At 42.0% G+C, this 18746-nt stretch overlaps 1 protein-coding gene across 1 annotated transcript in view; it reads right to left on the bottom strand.

Moving 5' to 3' along the window:
- bahcc1b (BAH domain and coiled-coil containing 1b) overlaps positions 1–16770 on the bottom strand; it is a 111959-nt gene extending 95189 nt beyond the window's left edge. The window contains exons 1-2 of the mRNA XM_061810938.1: positions 16638–16770; positions 14404–14481 (exon numbers count right to left, since the gene is read on the bottom strand). Coding sequence (XP_061666922.1) covers positions 14404–14481; positions 16638–16734 — 175 coding nt within the window. The 5' untranslated portion in view covers positions 16735–16770. The remainder of the gene's footprint in view (positions 1–14403; positions 14482–16637) is intronic.
- Positions 16771–18746: the final 1976 nt, after the last annotated feature.

Here is an 18746-nt window from a genome sequence, read left to right on the forward strand (position 1 = left end):
TTAATGTGTGTGTGCGTCTTGGGAGGAGGGGGACGTCAGCTGGAGCCGATGGCCAAACCAGATGTGAAAGTGCGTGCCGGTGTGCGCGTGTGTGTTGGTGGGGCGGGGTGTGTCGTAGGGTCACATGCGCCTCTCTCCTCATGGCCTGTCATACATGTCAAAAGCCACCACTTACTTTTTCTCCCCCCCCCCAACCCCCCACTATCCTCATAAAATTAAAAGGAGGTGAAGCTCTCTCACAGCTGAGACTTGCTTCATTCTTCTATTGCCCCCCCCCCACCCCCTTTTCAAACAAGTCCTTTGTTTTAAACGCTATCACACGAAATTGCATGAGTGGGCGCGCGAGTTCAGCATGGGGTCAGGTGACATAACTGATGATCCGGTTACGGCCTTAAAAAAAAAAAATGCTGCCGCCATGGCAACAAGTGAATATGCAACATCTTGACTGAAGAGAGGGGGTCAAAGGTCAGGAGAGGATGACAGATGAGGAGTCGCATCCTTATAGTCTGCGTGCGCGCTCGACAACTACACACCTGCGACGTCGCAGGTTTCTGTCCGCGGGGGAGCAAATGCGGACGAGCTCGACTGGAACGCTGGGTGCTGACCTTTGACCTATGAAATCAGATGGTCTCCGTTGTGTGGAAATGACAAGAGCGAGCCCGAAAGAGTGAGACACAGCCTCCCCTGCTGGCCTCACGGTGAACAGCAACCGCACAAAAAAAACGAAAAAAAAAATCGGCGTCGGGTGAGGTCAGATCCTGAAAGTCCTTTTGATTAAACTTTGGAACGGGGTGAGACGAGGGACGGAGAGGCGGAGTTGCCGCGGTAACCGGGAATTGAGAACACCTGCGGGAATGTGCAATTTGACATATCTTAGTCATGCACGAATATGACGACAATGGTACAAAGTCGCTGTGGACGTGCGCGCACACACGCGGAGCGATTGTTTAAGGTCACTCAAAGGGGCACTGAAATTAGTTTCAAATGTTCACATTATTACGAGGTATCATCTCACTGTACAAATCCGTCGCAGATGTCAGTACCGGTGGGAAAAGTATGGCCCCGGGGCCTAATATCAACCCGCTCCGTTCTAGAATCCGGCCCACCAAGCATTTACATGATCAAGAATGCTGTAATATTTATAGTATTTTTTTTCCTCCAAAACCACAACAGTAAAATGTATTCATTTCACTCCTGTAAATGGTGTTATTTTATTGTATTATTCAAATACCTCATTAAATAGTGTTAATTGATTTACACGTTTAAATCTTTGGGTAATCAACAGCATTACATATATTATTTTTCAGGTGGCACGGTGGCGCAGTTGGAAAGCGTTGGCCTCAAAGTTCTGAGTCTGGAGTTTGCATGTTCTCCCCGTGCCTGTGTCGGTTTTCTCCAGGCACACCTGTTTCCTCCCAGATCCCAAAAACATGCAACATTAATTGGAGACTCTAAATTGACCCTAGGTGTGATTGTGAGTGCAGCTGTTTGTCTCAATGTGCCCTGCAATCAGCTGGCAACCAGTTCAAGGTGTACCCCGCCTACTGCCCGTTGACAGCTGGGATTGGCTCCAGTTCTCCCCGCGACCCTTATGTGGATAAGCGGCTAAGAAAATGGATGGATATTATTTTTCAATGCAATGATTGGTTACTTATAAGTACATTAATTGTAAGTAATACACTGACAAGGGAAGCATGAATTCCTATTTTACTCATAAATAACCTATTGTGTATATTCCATATGTACATACATACATACAGTATGTGACCCTTCCACAGAATGAGTGCCTTTTACTTATTATAACACTAAAAATAAAGTTAAAGTGCTGTTTATTTTTCAACTCAAAATCTGATCATACACATACTGAACTACTCAAAATGTGTATTTTTTTACGTCATTGTTTTATTGTACTGAAACTCTTCATTTGAGTAACATAACTGAAAGTACCAAGAGCGCGTCTTTAGGGAAGACTTAAAATAAATAGATTTTTTTTTAAAGTATCTTTTCTTTATCTTATCTTACAGTATCTACAAATCACGCCTCTTAAAAATCAAATATTGCTTTTAAGGACAAAAATGCCCTGACCCGTGACAGGCTCTGGTGCACGCATTAAAGTTACTTGTTTATACAGTATTTTATTCTATTGTGAAGTATTTTTCACATTCCACCACTTTGACGTCGCCGTCGTTGTACAGCTGCTACATAATTTTACAACACAATCATATTTACCACTCTATTAAAAAAATATTGTTTATTTATAGCTTATGACATTTTTCTCACATGCAATTCAAATACTGGCAGTTTACACTCCTTTATGTTGTACAGCAGTGATTCTCAAAATATGGTACGTGACCTCTCTACTAGTATGCAAAATAATTGCTGAATTAAAACTACTAATAAAGTTGACAACATTAATATATACCTGAATAATCTATGATATTATAATGACATTTGTAGCTGTTTAAATTACTTTCAAATCCAATACAGTACATTTTAAAGTGCAATTCAGTTGTATTCAACTTAATACATACATATTACAAATATTTTTGCACACTACAGTACTTTTTTTTTTTACTTATGTAGAGTTCAGTTGTATTTCACTTTGAATTACAATAAAACATATTTGCATGTAGGTTGTAAGAAGTGTTTTCTAACACTGAAAATCAATTGTTACCTAAATCATGTGCAATACATTTGAATTGTGCGGTGTAAAAGTACAAAATGGTACATTACTCATAAGAACCGTAATTTCCAGCCTACAAGCCGCGATTTTTTTTCTCACACTTTCAACACTCCGGTTTATGCAGGGATGCGGCGCTAGCGTTAGCGCGGGGCCACCGTTAGTGCGGGGCTAGCATTAGCGCACCTGGTTCTAAACCTCGGTTAGCGTTAAACTTTTGTGTACCGAGGATTGCAAACAGGCGCGCTCCGTAGGCCGGGAATTACGGTACATTTTTACTTCAACATTTAGTCACTGTGTTAATGTTGAAACTGTGCAGAATGTTTTAGTGTCTTCAATATTAACTCATATTATAAATCGATGTACTTTTTAGAAATATTATTTTAACGGGGTTTACTCAATTTTTCTCCAGGGCATTATGGTGGTACTTGGAAAGTTAAATATTTTTTTAGGCGATACTTGGTGTGAAAAGCTCAAGAAGCACTGTTGTACAATAATGCTACAGCTCTATTTGTATATATTTTTTTAATTTATTTTTCATTCTATATTCATGTGAATTTTGGCTTACACACGGATGATGGCAAATTAATAATTTTATCATAGAGGAAATATTTCTTTAATGTTCATGTGACAATTAACACCTGCGCAAAGTCCAGGACACTTTTTTTTTGTTTTTTAAAGACTGGCATGTTGAAGAGAATGGAGGAGGGGGGGGGGTGTAGATGGGGTTCCTATTTGTGTGTGTGTGTGTGTGTGTGTGTGTGTGTGTGTTTGAGTGACTGCAAAAGAAATGAGGGATGATCTTTATGTGGCAGCCTATTTGCTTTTGAATTCATAAGGTTCAGAGGCCCCTAACGAGAGGCATTGAGGGCAGGGGGCGTTGGTGGGTGGTGATATTGGGAGTGAGCGGGGAGGGGGTGGGGGGGGGGCGAGAAGAGATGCGCGGTGTCACTGACTGTACTGTCAGCAGACACACAAAAAACGAACACACGCAACTTGCTCCGGCCTGCGATGAAGCCTCGGTGAGCGTCGCTCAAGAGGACGCACAAGGAATGCAAATTCCCGAGTGTACAGCCGGATATGATTCAGGATCTTCTTTCAGCAACATTTTAAAAAGGACAAAAGATTCTATTTTTGTGTATCGCCGAGGTCTACTTCTCCCAATTACATGCTAATGCAATTTTTGTACTTACCTGTCTGACAATGACTCAAATAAATTAATCCCGTAGGAAATAAAAGTAATTTCGTCAGGGGGGAGTTGAAATCAAATCAATTTAATGTTGAGCTATATTATTCCCAAATCCACACAGATGCTGGTGCCAGCTGTTGTGAAACTGTCATTTAATTCCCCAAGTAAAAGAAAGTGCGGTTGGAAAGATTAACTCCGATGTAGACAGCGCAAAAGAAATGCGTAATTGGGTACAAAACTGGCATGATTCGGTTTGATATTAATGTTATTGACGTTGAATTTCACCCCGGCCAAAGACTACACTTAAAAAATGAAAACTGAAATTAAAAATAAATATTGCTGGTGACTCATGTAGCCCATTACAGAACAACCTCACTGAGATCACTAAAGCGACTTAGCAAAAATACAAAATGGTTCTTTAATATGAAACGCCCAAGGGTGCTTTGTACAATCCCCCCAAAAAACATTCCCTCATGATTTTTGTAAGCCGCTGCAGTCTGTCAGAGGTCTGGTAGCAATGAGAGTCTCCTTAAAGGTCACAGGGGGAGTCTGCGGAGAGGGAGATGCATTATGGGGGACTGCCGGGTCGCCAGCCTGGCCTCAGGACAGCCCGGGTAGGCCCACTGACCTTTTCTGATGTTGGCGCGGCGCTGGACGCGGAGAGTGAAGCAGTGTGTGCGGCCCGAGGGGGGATTAAACCTGGGTCATATCTAAATGTGCCCACATGTTGAGGAGAGTCTGGATACTGGCATTTATTGTCCATTTATCAATGACGTACAAATAGTTGGTTGCTGTACTAAGTATATTTTTTCAGGCTTCTTGTACTTGAGTATTTTTCTGGCAAATTTTTACTTTTACTTCAAAATTATCCTTTCTAGTCCTTTTTATTTTTTTTTTTTTAATCAAAACAAGGTTGTTACTTTTTTTTTTTTTTTTAACCACGATGGCCTTGTCGCCCATATCTAAAATGGCCACCGAATGTTTTAGTGATAAAACCTCTGCCTCGTTTTTTGATGAACCCTTGGGCCAACTACACTACTGTATTTTATTGTTGGTATTCATAGAGTGATGTACTTTTTTTTTGGAGCTTTACATGGAAATTTCCAAAACAAATGTTTCGCAGTATAATAACAGTAAAAATTAATTTGTCTTTTGTAGTTAAGGAAAATTCAGTTGGCACTTTTTTTTTTTTTTAAAACTTTTACTCAAGTTATAAGTGTTGAATTAGTGCAGTACTTCTACTTTTAGCAGGATTAAAACGTACTTCAAACAACCCATTTGTGGGCAGCGTCCCATTTTTGGGACATCCTGATTTTCACGCATTATATCCTTCAGTATATCAAAATATTTAAATGTTTTAATCTGAAGCCATAATTTGGTATCAGGAGAGGATAACTCATCGGTCAAAGTTAGCACAGAGTTATTTCCCTTTCCTTCGGGACCCAACATGGCTGCCTCAAGTACACATGGAGCGTTTTCAACGAGAAGAGAGGGAGAAAGGTGTGTAGGCAACCAAGTTTGCCTTCTAAATGCTCGTTCTACAATAAGAATTAATAGATAAACATATTTCTAGTATCACTTCACAGAACTGATTACATACCCGTCCCAGTTTTGGGACGCTGCCCGCGAGAAGGTACATCTTTTTTGCCCTTTGTTTTAAATAGGTTTTAAATGTTTCGCCATCGTACCGGGGAGTAAATAACATACTGTATATCGGAAAGGTGGGGGGGGGGTGCTTTGTACTTCGTCAGCCAGCTCGTTTTACTGTTTTCGGTTGACAGCTTGGCACAAGCTGAAAGGAGAAGAGTAAATAAAGTGGCCGTTATGTGTGGGCTCCACTAAATAGCTGCTCTCTTGTGTCTCCAAAAGAGAGGCGGAAGACGTGATCACGAGGAGAGCCCGTGTCTTTTCTTCTCCTCGCCACTATTAAAGGCTCTCTTCTTCTCTTCGCCCCACTTCTCTTCTCAGCCTTCTCTTTCTGCTCCCTGCGTCCCCTGTCCAGTCCACTTCTGCCGTCCTTATCCTCCCCACTATATGCCCCACCAACCCAAAAAAAAAAAAAAAAAAAAAAAACAGACTTGGCCCGCCCAGTGGCTCTCAAACAGACAGGAAGGCGAGATCAATGGTGTCCACGCCGAGGCCTGAATTTCGATGAGAACAGAAGAAAGGAAAAGGAAGGGAGAACAAGTAGAGGTGGGGAGGGCATGTAAAAAAGGGAGTGTGTGTGTGTGTGTGGGGGGGGGGGGATAGTATATCCCGCACGGGGGAGGAAACAACAAAAAAAAACAAAAAAAAGGGAGGAATGTTGAAAGCTATGTTGACGACAGAGTGAGGGTCACAGAGTCTCACAAGGCTCAATCCCGGAATCTGGAAATTGTTGTGAATTCTTTCGAGTGAATCACAGATTTTGTTGCTGAACTGTGTGGGAGTAAAGCCTGTTTGAATTAATGACAACGGCAATTTTGATTGTACTGTCACTGTCAAAAGTACTTGCTTGAAAAGACTCACTTTAAACTATCAAAAGCAGTTGCAGCTTAGTATTCGCAACTTCTGTGCACCCTTTTAGTGCAATCTATTGTGTTTCCCAACATTATTATTGTTTTTAAAAAGAGAAATATCATGTCACACCACTAAACAAAACTATAAAATAAAAAAGGTTACGTGGTATAAATTAATTTTTCTGTCACTCGAAGTCGCTGGCACAGATAGAAAAAATACAGATTAGTAAATACAGTAATTATATTTTAGTTTAATTTTGGGAATTTTTTTTACCGATGTCCAGTATCATATATAATGATATCACTATATCCTGTCTTTTACACTATTTGCCCGTCAGTGCTAGAATACTGTATATAAGCATTACCACGGTGACAACAACAAGAACTGCAGCAATGTTTTGTGTTGAAAAAAAGGAAGAAAATTTAGGAAAAAAACGTGTGATGTCTCTCGGTGCTTCAAGGAGAGCATGAGGTAATCATGTACTTTTAATACCTCTAGTAAGTATGCAATATAATTTTATGTAGCTTGCTAATGCTAGGACAAACAACGGTGAGCAAGGGAGATGCCGTTTCAAGACACAATCCTATTGTCAGGCCTATTATCCACTGACTCTGACCTCACTCAACAGGCCAGGCTGACGTGAGGATGGCAACCCACAGTTGACAAAAATACCTCCACCTCACCTGCATACTCTGTATTGGTATTATGCATCAATCTTTAGAAAGAATAAATTCTAAAATAAATATACGGCTGCTACGTTGCAGATTTCCATCTACAGCGGGGGTCCTAGAATGTAACACCCGCCATAAAGGAGGGGCTACTGCAATCCCGCTGGACTCTAGCGCACTTTCTCAGCATTTTCCGCTACGCCTTCATGCACTCCTCCAGAGATTCTTCAGAGATCCTGTGGTCACAACCATCTTGGTGTCGTCCACATCTTGAAAAACCCTTGATGACCTCCTTGAACTTGAGAAAGGGGGAAAAATAGAAATCATACAGAGCCAGGTCAGGTGAGTAGGGAGGCTGTTCCAACATAGTGACGTTCTTCTTGGTCGGGAATTGTCAGATGCTCAGGGAATTGTGAGCTTCTACGAATTGTCCTGCCACTACTCTCGCCTCTTTTCCCACACTGTTTTTGCAGACCTGTTGCTTGACCGTCTTACCCACAATGAAGGGGAAAATCCACAGTTTGTCAATTGGGTTTGAAATATATCGCGTTACAACAGTCCTGGAACAGCTCTGACAAACAGGATATACACGCCAACCCGTTTCCAGCGCTTCACCGATTCACGCCAGACAGTAAATTATCACTCCCGTTTCTGAGGTTTGCAGCCGTGGAGATTTGCCTGTGAGACCCTCCTCTGTCTTCATGTAAATGTGAAGGAATTCCCACCCTCTGCGTGCCAAACCCTAAACCCTGCAAAAAGGAAGCTATGGCGCATGCAGCTGTACGCCCACGAGGACACGCTCACTTGCAAAACGCTGATTTATATGTACGCAAATGGGCACAAATGTTCGTGTGTGCTGTATAAAACTCGCCCGAGCGATAGATCCTAGGCAACAGGTAGACTTCAGCGCGGACGCACGCACACACACACGCACACAGGCTGTAGATCATCATGGTGGGTTGGGACGTCAGCACTCCCGTACACAGTAGGCCTTACAGCAGATTTAATAGGGGAAAGCCAGCATGAATCCCCACAGTCATTCTGTTCCACTCAAACATACCATTCACATCGCACTGCCCGCGTTAATGTGTGTGCACCTACGTGTACAATGTGCATATATGAATAAAACTGAATGTGTTCCAATGCAAATTGGATATTTGACATACCTGTGTGTGTGTACTTATGGCGTACCGGGTCATGCATCTTGGATAAGAGTGCAATTGTGTGTGCGGGTGCGTTGTAGCGAAAGGAGCGATATTGACCCATCAGAGCTGCTCTGTCACCTCTTCTCTTTACGAGTCTGGCCTTTGAAAAACAAAGTGGATTTATGGTGAGCTCGAGATGGTGTGTCTGTGTGCGCACGTGTGCGAGGGAACGGCAGGGGGGTAAATTAGGAAAGACATCATTCCCAAATTATATTTTAGAGTACAAAATGGGCCCTTTCTGTGGTCAAAATAATGAGAAGGTGGTGAATGGCTCAGTGATTTTTTTTATCTGGGAAGAATTTTAGAGGATCTGTAAAAAAAAATTCACCACATTCATTGAGTCATTCATTCATTTTCCGAGCCGATTATCCTCACGAGGGTCGCAAGAGTGCTGGAGCCAATCCCAGCTGTCAACGGGCAGGAGGCGGGGTACACCCTGAACTGGTTGCCAGCTAATTCCAGGGCGCATTGAGACAGACAACAGCCTCACTCACAATCACACCTAGGGGCAATTTAGAGTGTCCAGTTAATGTTGCATGTTTTTGGAATGTGGGAGGAAACCGGAGTGCCCGGAGAAAACCCACGCAGGCACGGGGAGAACATGCAAACTCCACACCGGTGGGCCCGGGAATTGAACCCCTGTCCTCAGAACTCTGAGGCCAACACTCCACACCAGTTGCGCCACCGTATTCAATTTAATGATTGCAAATAAACACCAATATTTTGCTTCACTGTCTGTATGGAATAGCATATATGTTTTTGTATTAATTCCAACTGAATGCCCATTGATATATTATATTATATTATATTATATTATATTATATTATATTATATTATATTGTATTATATTATATTCTTTGCAATATAAAAACAAACCAAAAAATATTGGTTGCTGCTATTTGAAATCCTTGGTCATTGTTTCATGCACACAAAAAGAAAAAAATAAATCACAGAGGTTCAAACAGATTTAAGAATAATTTCCACTAATTCAGATTTTGCTGTTTTCACAGGCAATTAATTAAAGTAAAATTTAAAACTAATTAATATAATCTACTTAATAACAATAATAATAATAATAATAATAAATTAATAATAAATTTAATTAGCATTAAAATGTTTCCATGGCACAATAATGCATTTACATCAGAAACCATTAGTGTGTGTGTGTGTGTGTGTGGTGTGTGTGTGTGTGTGTGTGTGTGTGCTGTTTACTTGTGTGGACCTAAAACTGTGTTTTTTATGTGGGGCGAGAAAAGAATCCTGTGTGTAAACGGGATGACAGATGTCGATATTAACACATAAATGCTGCTCTGCATACTTGTGCAGTGTGCAGATGGGGACCTGACATCTCTCTCCCTACGTCATCTTCAAAACGCTACGCTTCAAAAAAACTGATTTCGCAGTCGGACCACCTCAACCCCCCGACCCTCCCTTGCAGAGGAAAAGAATACACGTCGCCTCTCAAATGTGTGTGTGTGTTTTTTTTTTTTTTTTATCTTAAATCATACCCGGACAGACATGCAGCATTTTCCGGGGGCCGTTATCTAGGATAGGAGGACAACGTGATTGCTGATGAGTCTAATGTGTGGTCCATTTGCCTCATTAATGAGGCCGACACACGCCGTTCAGCCAAGAAAACGCCTATTGTCCCCTTTACCTCGGAGCTCTTAATGTGCAGTATTAGCCCAGCAGTTGTTAGTACTAGACTGTAGTGCTTTGCTGATGGTCAAATGACAAAGTCTTAAAAGAAGATAGAAGGGGATGGCTGGGACAAAGGTGGGCAATGTTCGGTGGGATGCGGCCAATTCCGGTGTAAGAGGCCTGTCTAAAAACCCCATTCATGGGCCATCTAATGCTGGTGTGTAATTAAATGTGATTACTGGAGCAGAGGGCTCCTCTCTGCCTCTCCGAGGGCCACACACAAGCACTGGAGGCGGCGTACATGCGCTCATTAAGGAGCCGCTAACAGATGTACACAGGCGGCAACCACAGGCAGACCTTGAATCTCTCGCTGACACACGCACGCAAACGTAAACAGACGCGAGAATGAACTCCTCGGCGAGATTTTTTACATACTCGGGCATCGGGATTGGAAGGGATATAAAAGACCATGGGTGGCTTTGTCACACCCCCCCCCCCCCATCCCCCAACTAGCATCAAAGAGTTTGTGATTATTTGGATGGGAATAAAACATGAATTAGAGTGGCAAAGTTTCCATCAGACAAACTAAATGTTTTCCAGAGCGCCCAAAAATCAAACACACCCACATGGAAGATAGCAAATAAAAATCAAGGCATCTTGTCAGGGATAATCACGCATCAAGCCAGTTGAAATCTAAACAAAAATCAATTACGGAAAACACACACACACACCTTGTCTCACCGCCTCTCCGCTCTGGCTTCCTGGGCAGACGCGGTCCCCTGGTGCTCATGGGAAATAGTGAGCATGCCAGGACCCACAAAGGCATCCTTTCAGCCGCCCGCATGCTTGACCTGTGCGGGGTCACCGCTCTGCTTTGTGCCCCGTAACCCCCTCGGTCACTCGGGGGTCACAGCGAGGACCTCTGGTCAAATCCAGATGCCTGCGTCTAATTTCGCCCAAAGTGGGTTATCGGTCCAAATCTGCCCTAAAACGTGCCCCCTCGTCCCGCCCTGATAACCAACTACTACTACTTCCAAACACATGACTGACCCCTTGGAATATACATTGGTACTCTGCACTGTTAATTGGACTACTGAGAAGAACTCGAGCATTTACACACACACACACACACACACACACACACAGGCCTGACCCCAACAACTGCGCCGATACGCCAACCCGTGGCTTTTGCTCTATCCTGAAGGATTAGGTGCAGAAAGACACACATGCGAGAGCACACACACACACAGACACAGACCCATGCACGCACCCGCACGCGCACACTTAAACGCAGCAGGCCTGGCCGAGGGTCTACCTTGAGGGATTAGGCGCAGAAAGACAGGACCCTCCAGCCAATCAACTGGTCTGTCACATCGATTTTGAGGGGTCAGTGGTGCACAAGGAGCAGGGCTTTCCTGTCTTAACCTCTCTGATCACACACATATGCACACTTACACGCACACAATGAGCATAAATAAATAAAGAAAGAAATCAAATCTGAATGACAATTTCATTGGAGAAGAAACCTGTAGTGAACAAAAGCCGATGGAATGAGGGCAAAATAATAAAAGTGTATTTCCTCCCTTAAAGAGTGACCATTTGTGTATATCTCCAATATGTTGCACGGAAGGATGTTGGATCAATTTCAGACGGGGATTCCTTTTGCTTGTGTAAAGTTTGTGCCTGTATTTGTAGAGTGTTCCATCCGTACGCACACGATGATAACGGAATGTGTAACTGCCATACATAAGCGGTTTGCCGTCTTTCATGCTAAGCGCCAATAAATAATGCAAGCGCCGCTAGAGGCAGAACTAATTGTTTCCTCAGCCACTTAGCATCGACGCATCTGCCTGAACAACGCGGCGGAAGCAGACAAGCGTGAGCGCTACGGTGACCTTGCATCTACTTGAAGAGGAGATTTGCAATGTTAAAACTGCGAGTGAGATTTTAACGTCGCTTCGCTTCACTTTAGTTGCCATGTTTGTAACACATGATTGATTAGTAGCTTCAGCTTTTACTGAACGAGCTTCAGTAGAAGATATAATGTCGGATAAAACTGATTAGTTAAATGTATTACATATAAGTAAAAGTATTGCAAACAAACTGATGTTAGCTAAACGCTGCTCCATGACTAGCATGACTTATGAAGAGCGTCACCTATAGACTGTTTTCGACCGCGTGACTATATCCGGGCCACACGGCCATGTTGAATGGGTTCACTCTACTGACGCGCCGTTCACTCTAATGCTTTTGCATACAGGCCAGAGTTACACAAATGTTCGTACGACTGTTAAAAGTGACGCGTGATGGCTAAAAAGACGTTGGAAAGTTATCGATGTTGTTTCAAGAAACCGTTACGACAAGAAGCGCGCTTTGATCGATAATATTGACCCATATGCCTTGGAGAAACACAAATGGAGCAGACAAATGACATCGTCCACTATCTCGTCTTTTCGACAAGCGCTTACACCGTGGACCGACTAAAGAATTACAAAGGTCTGGAGGCCTACAACCAAATCATCAATGACTGAGTTCGGTATCCATTGTAAGCAACTCATGTCTCCACACTGCTAAGGTTAGTGTACCGCGCAATGCAATTTAAATATGTACCGCGTGATTACAGTCAGCGTTGTGTTAAATTATGTTGATTATACCAACGAAAGAGGTGGGAATGATTATTTTCGTTTTTGTTACCGAGAGGGAGAGAGAGAGGTTCGATCGGCACGAGTCCCAAGCGCAGCCCGCACCTTTTTCTTCGCTTCCACGGCTACATTTTGAACTCAACTCACAAAACAGCCAGCGGTGCGGTAACTCGTTTTTGCAAACTTATTATAATAAAACGGAAAATACAGATTTTGGAGACATGCATTGCATCCTCACATGAGTATTGTGCTTGGCTGCTAGATCGGCTCTGCTAATACGAGACAGTCACAGTTGTCGCCGTTTGGTTACTAACTGCTCCGTTTTCTCGTACTGGTTCTTGATCACAGCTGGCGCTCACTTTCGTTGGAGCAACTGAAGACTATTTTACTTTTATTGTACTTTATTTATTTGCTTAAATATGACCTTATACATTTAATCAACAGATAAGGTGTTGTCCATTTGCTAATCAGACAAGGAGGTGTTGTGCTGCGCGGCGGCTGTCCTTGATCTTTGTGCGCAGAAACCAGCTCTTGATATCCTCCTAGCCCAGGCGTTGCCGTGGAGACAAACAAGACCAGATAAGGAGCGGAAAGTTACCATCCCAGCAGCCACTTCTACCATGGACCCATACATATAAAAACCTTGTGTTACCGGGCAGCTTTTGTCTTCTTCTTTGGGCTATCCTGCCAGAAGACACACGTCTCGTGTGCAGCAGATACCTAGATAAGACCCGGACGTCTGTATTGCACATTCCTTTGTAATAAATCCATTTACTCGTCTAATCATTGGTCATGTCTTCCTCGATCCGTGAACATGCGTAGGGTCCAAGCTCGCAAATCCCTACACAACCGATAACATAGCAGTGCGCCCCCAATCATACGCCTTTCTGAAATTATTCCTGCTTAGTTACGGTGTGTTTACGCGAATTCACCAAACCAAGATGGCGCCCGCGTTCTAAATCGGAAGGTGTGTGACGTCAGTTAAAAACAGTCTATTCGAACATGTCTTTTTTTTTTTTTTTTTTTGCTCATTGGTTGCTTTTCCTCGAGCGTGGTGGTTTCTTAAAACTATAATAAGTGGTACAAAATTCCGCCAGAGGGATATTTCTTTCCTCTCCACAGCTCAGTTTATTCAATTGCTATTTATAGCTATAACAAATATACCAAAAAAGTTGTTGTTTTTTTCATTTTTAAATGGAAAACTTCCTTTTTTAGTTTGTGACACGGCCTTTTTTTTTTGCTACATGCAGCAGGGCAACAACAAAAATCAAGCCGACGTACACTTCCATTCATCGCCCAGCTGCCTCCCTAGCCATCACATCCCAGCCTCTGAATAACCTTGATCCTTGGAGATACCGCGCAGCCCCGCTCGGGCAAAACGCTCCGTGTTGCCCCCTCCCCTCCGCTCCTCCACTCTTTCTTCTATTTCCTGGTCAAACAACACAATGGTCTTCTATCAGAGAGGGCACCAGGCAGGCAGCAGGAATAAACCATCACCAGTTACATTTAAGGTGCTGGAGTTTGTTATTTTCCCCTTGGGTACACTGTTTTTTTTTTTTTTGTTTTTTTTTTTAACCCTCACACCTTTAGCCTCCACATCCCCCTTGTTTCCCTTTCCTGACCGGAATCTGAAGGCTGGAAAAACAGGATCCATGTATATACATAGATATATTAGTGTTGTTATGATTACAAAAGTCAATCAGCGAGGGAGGAAGTAGGCCGCACATTCGGAGTGCAGTTAGTTTACAACACCGTCCAGTTTCAGTATTTCAGACAGTATAGTAAAACAATTTCATCTGTAGGTTGTCACGCACAGTCCTTTTCTCTAAAACAGTAGTCAAATCATAAGTCCAGTTTTAAAAAAAAGAACATTCCTTACCTGTATTCCAGTAGTTTGCTTGAACAATGGAAACCGCTGAGTTAATTGGATAATCACAAAACGTCATCAGTCGAAACCCTATAAACGCAGGAATAAACAAACACAAGTTAAAATATTGAAAATGCACTTTACTTTTACTTACGACTATTACTATACTTACTAAAGTATTGAACCGATGATTGAAAATGAATAGCTTTAAATACTGTTACTATTCAGTCTGTTTTCATTCACTAATCTACATTTCATTTGTTCTTTACGTTGCCTTAAAATCTCACGCAAAGAAGAGAAAATAAATGCTGGAAACAGTTGACGGTGTGGACCCCAAGGAATTGGCTAAATGAAACCATCTGGGAGGTTTCAGCGACGCTATCTGCTGTCAACTGCTCTCAATCGAGACATCTGAAGCATGGGATCGGCATCTCAACTTATCAGATGAGCAGATGAAAGACTGAAAATCCTGGAAACAAATGACTAGATCAGATCAAACTTTATTGTCCTTACACGTCATGATTGCAAGGCAATGAAATGCAGATCGCATCTAACCAGAAGTGCATCAAGCGGCTAGTTAAAAAAAAAAAAAAATGTATATGTGTATATAAACCTACACAAATAAATGTCAACATAAGTTTCTATGTCTATTACAGGAATGACTATGTAATATATTATAATAGCCAGACAGTTATCTCTGAGTGCAAATAATTATTGTAGAACAAAAAAAAAAAAAGATTGATTATACAGAATACACGTGCAATGAGATGATTTATAGCAGGGGAGCTCAAATGTTTTGGGCCTAGGGATCACTTACAGCGGAGAGCCCCCCCCACTCCCCACCTCCAAAGGACCTCTTCATATTTGGTATGCCTATTAAACCGAACTACCATCTGTAGCCAAAGGAATTATTCATCTTTGAATCTTTCATCCTTAATATTCATGATGTATTTTAATAAAAGGAACATTACCAAATGTAATTAATTCAAATGGCATACATTTGGACATTTTAAAAAGATGCAACATTTATTTTAAAGTTGGAGAATCCGGTATTTATAGTACAGTGTAGACAGAATTGCTGTATGAAAAAACCGTAGTGCAAATGCATTGTTGGACATTTGCTTGAATTGGTGCAAAACTCCTTGTGATGAAAGTATTGAATGGTATTGATAGAACCACTGGTGGGAAGTAATAAAGTACAACTACTTCATTAATGTACTTAAGTACATTTTTCAGTGATTCTGTGTGTGTGGTACAGATATAACTCGTTATAGACGAGCTTCCTCTTGTGGTACGTGAAATAATCACCGCCACAGTACAGTTCAGTTGTATTTCACTTTTTAGCACATTTGCATTTCATCTCCAAGAATTGTTATCTTTAAATTGTATTTCATTTTAATATGCAGTGTGAGCGTAATTACGGTTTTAATTAATATAATCGAACCTCGGTATTGTTTTTGTGTATTTTAATGTTCATGAGGATGATAATTGACCAGCTGATTTTTAAATTTTTTTTTTAGGTAGCATAGTGCATGGTGTAAAAGGTTTGACAAGCACAGCTGTACAAGTATCTGTACTTCTATCTAAAGTACTTCTGGTTCCTCTTACATGTTGAACAAAATCAACTTGGGAGGACGTGGCATCAAACGCGTAACCACTACACGATCGCCAGGGGGAGTCCGCGTGCTTCAAGGGTAAGCAAAGGGGACCTGTGGTCTTCCTTCACTTCCTCGACTAAAATCGCGACTTCCTGGTTACGCTCGAGCCCAGGGGGAGATTAAAAAAAAAAAAAGAGAGACAGGTCGGATTTTAATTTACTATTTCCAATGGAGTTGTTTTAAAAGTACCGTTTGCGCACTTAAAACGAGGACGCCACTCTTCAGACGTCGACGGATTTATATGTGACATGACGTCACGATTAATGACAGAAACTGGCCGACGCTGGGAATGATGAAACTTTAAACGGTAAAATGGCAGTCTTATCGCATTATTGTTAGTATTTCGGATGTTCGCGATGACGCAGTAGTGTGTGGTTTATTTCTAAAGGTTTGAATTAGTTCTCAAATGGGCTGTTGACTGTCCCCACAGCGCCACGTCACTACAGGAGTTATGGAACCCCGGATCTGAGACGAACCCCGGCTGTCACCCACTGATAAAACTGTGGCGTTTCGACGTTTCCACTCCTTCCGTCTGCTGCATTTTTTTCGTTGGTTTGTGTGTGTGTGTGTTACTTGACATTTTCCTACCGAGGGAAAAAAAGAGTCGTTCCAAAATGACGGCATCCAACTGGGGTCTCATCATGAACGTGGTGAACAGCATTGTCGGCGTGAGCGTGCTCACCATGCCTTTCTGCTTCAAACAGGTGCGTCGGCTGCCAACGTGCCCGCACTCGCACCTATTTCAAAGGCCGCCATTTTAAAATTGACTTTTTAACGGTCGTCTTCAAATTGTTGGGTTTTCTGGAGTGCCGGACCTAGCCATAAAGGGTTGAATTAAACAAAAAAGACCATATTTAGCTCGCTGCCCATTCCTGAAAACGTGTGAGCAGGCACTACACTGAAACTAGTGGCATGGCAAGATTACCACCCCCATTAAAAGACAGTGTCAAAATGGTGGTTGTGATGATTCTGTGTGCAACACAGAACTTTGATAATTGAATGATGACTCAGGAGAAGTTAGTTTTGGTTAAAAATAATGTACTCTTTCAGTAACAATTTTGTTTGTTTGTCGCTAAACCCCCAAATTTATTTCCTCGCATATCACATTCACTTTCCAGGAAGAATAGTGATGGCGTTAACCAAAGCCGAATTAATATATTGAAATGAAATACTCGAGGGACCCCTTCTCCGCTTGAGTGACAAGTTTCAGTTTAAAATATCCAAGAACGAGCTTCTTTGGGTAAAAAAAAAAAAAAAAAAAAAAAAGTGATTTTCCAAGTCAACATCTCAAAATTAGCATGTTTTACTTCCCCTAAAAACTTCTTGAGAAAAGCAGCCCAGTAAAAAGTTGCTCTGACAAGGGGTTATATTTTTGTACAGTATTATAAAGCGACCCTACGACTATATAAAAATCAAACTCCAGGTACTCCCTTTTGTTTTGTTTGGGGTGGGTCGAGGTAAATTAGTGTTACATCGGTGTTAGTTTCTGAATGACACTTACCACTCAGTAGTTGTGCAAATATTTTTCTTATGGGAGAAAATGAAGCTCACCTCTGGATTTAAGTGTGCAAATATGCCCGCGGATATTTACTGCAGTGATTATCATCATGTTACACTTCCCAACAAATGAATAAAGCTCAGGAGCTTTTTCAATCTTAAATCGTGAAAAGTCAACAGACATTGCCTAAGGTGCAGGAAAACTCGTGACAACGGATTCTCGAGAGTCAAATTAAACTATTGTATTATACTGGAAAACAACTGAGGGAGTTCACAAAAATTACTTGAGGAAAATAATTATGCACAAGAATAAATGTGACAGTGCCTCGTTGTGGTAAAAACTATAGGAAATCCAACTCAATATGGAAGAGTGTATCTTAATTTTTGTGATTATTAAATGCTTTGCGGGCGGTCAGCTGGAAAGCGTTGGCCTTACTGTTCTGAGGTCCCGGTTTCGATCCCAGACCTGCCTATGTGGAGTTTGCATGTTCTCCCCATGTCTGCGTGGGTTTTCTCCGGGCGCTCCGGTTTCTTCCCACATCCCTAAAATAGGCAACATTAATTGGACACTCTAAATTGCCCATAGGTGTGATTTGTGAATGCGGCTGTTTGTCTCATTGTGCCCTGCGATTGACTGGCAACCAATTCAGGGTGTACCCCGCCTCCTGTCTGTTGACAGCTGGGATAGGTTCCAGCACTCCCCACGACCTTTGTGAGGATAAGCTGCTAAGAGAATGGATGGATGGGTAAATGTTTTACGTTTGCTTCACTGTGTATGCCGGTGTATATTTGCTTAAGGAAGGGCAAAGTTTAACCTATCAATGGATGCTTTGTTGAACTCAAACATTGTTTTATCCAGTTGTGAACGCCTACAGGACTTGTTTCAGATGTACAAAGTATTTTTTTCAATAATTGGTTATTGGTCATGGAAAACTCAATTGCTCCAAATTATGTACAAACGTGAGTGATGATGTTGCCTTGGGAACAGAACTGCCTTGTAAACAGCAGAATGTCTGAATGATTTTTTGCTGTTCATTTCCTGCCTCATTTCTGCTCTGATGTGTGTGACTTGAAGTAAATGAGTAAAAAAAAAAATTAAATGGTAGAGAAGAAAATGGACAAGAACAGGGGCAAGTGTAATGGCTTCTGATATTGCAGAAATGGGAGCGCAAATGACATGTACTGTACATCACTTGTATT

This window comes from Syngnathoides biaculeatus, chromosome 22 (genome assembly GCF_019802595.1).
Source record: "Syngnathoides biaculeatus isolate LvHL_M chromosome 22, ASM1980259v1, whole genome shotgun sequence".
NCBI classification, from domain to species: Eukaryota; Metazoa; Chordata; class Actinopteri; order Syngnathiformes; family Syngnathidae; genus Syngnathoides; species Syngnathoides biaculeatus.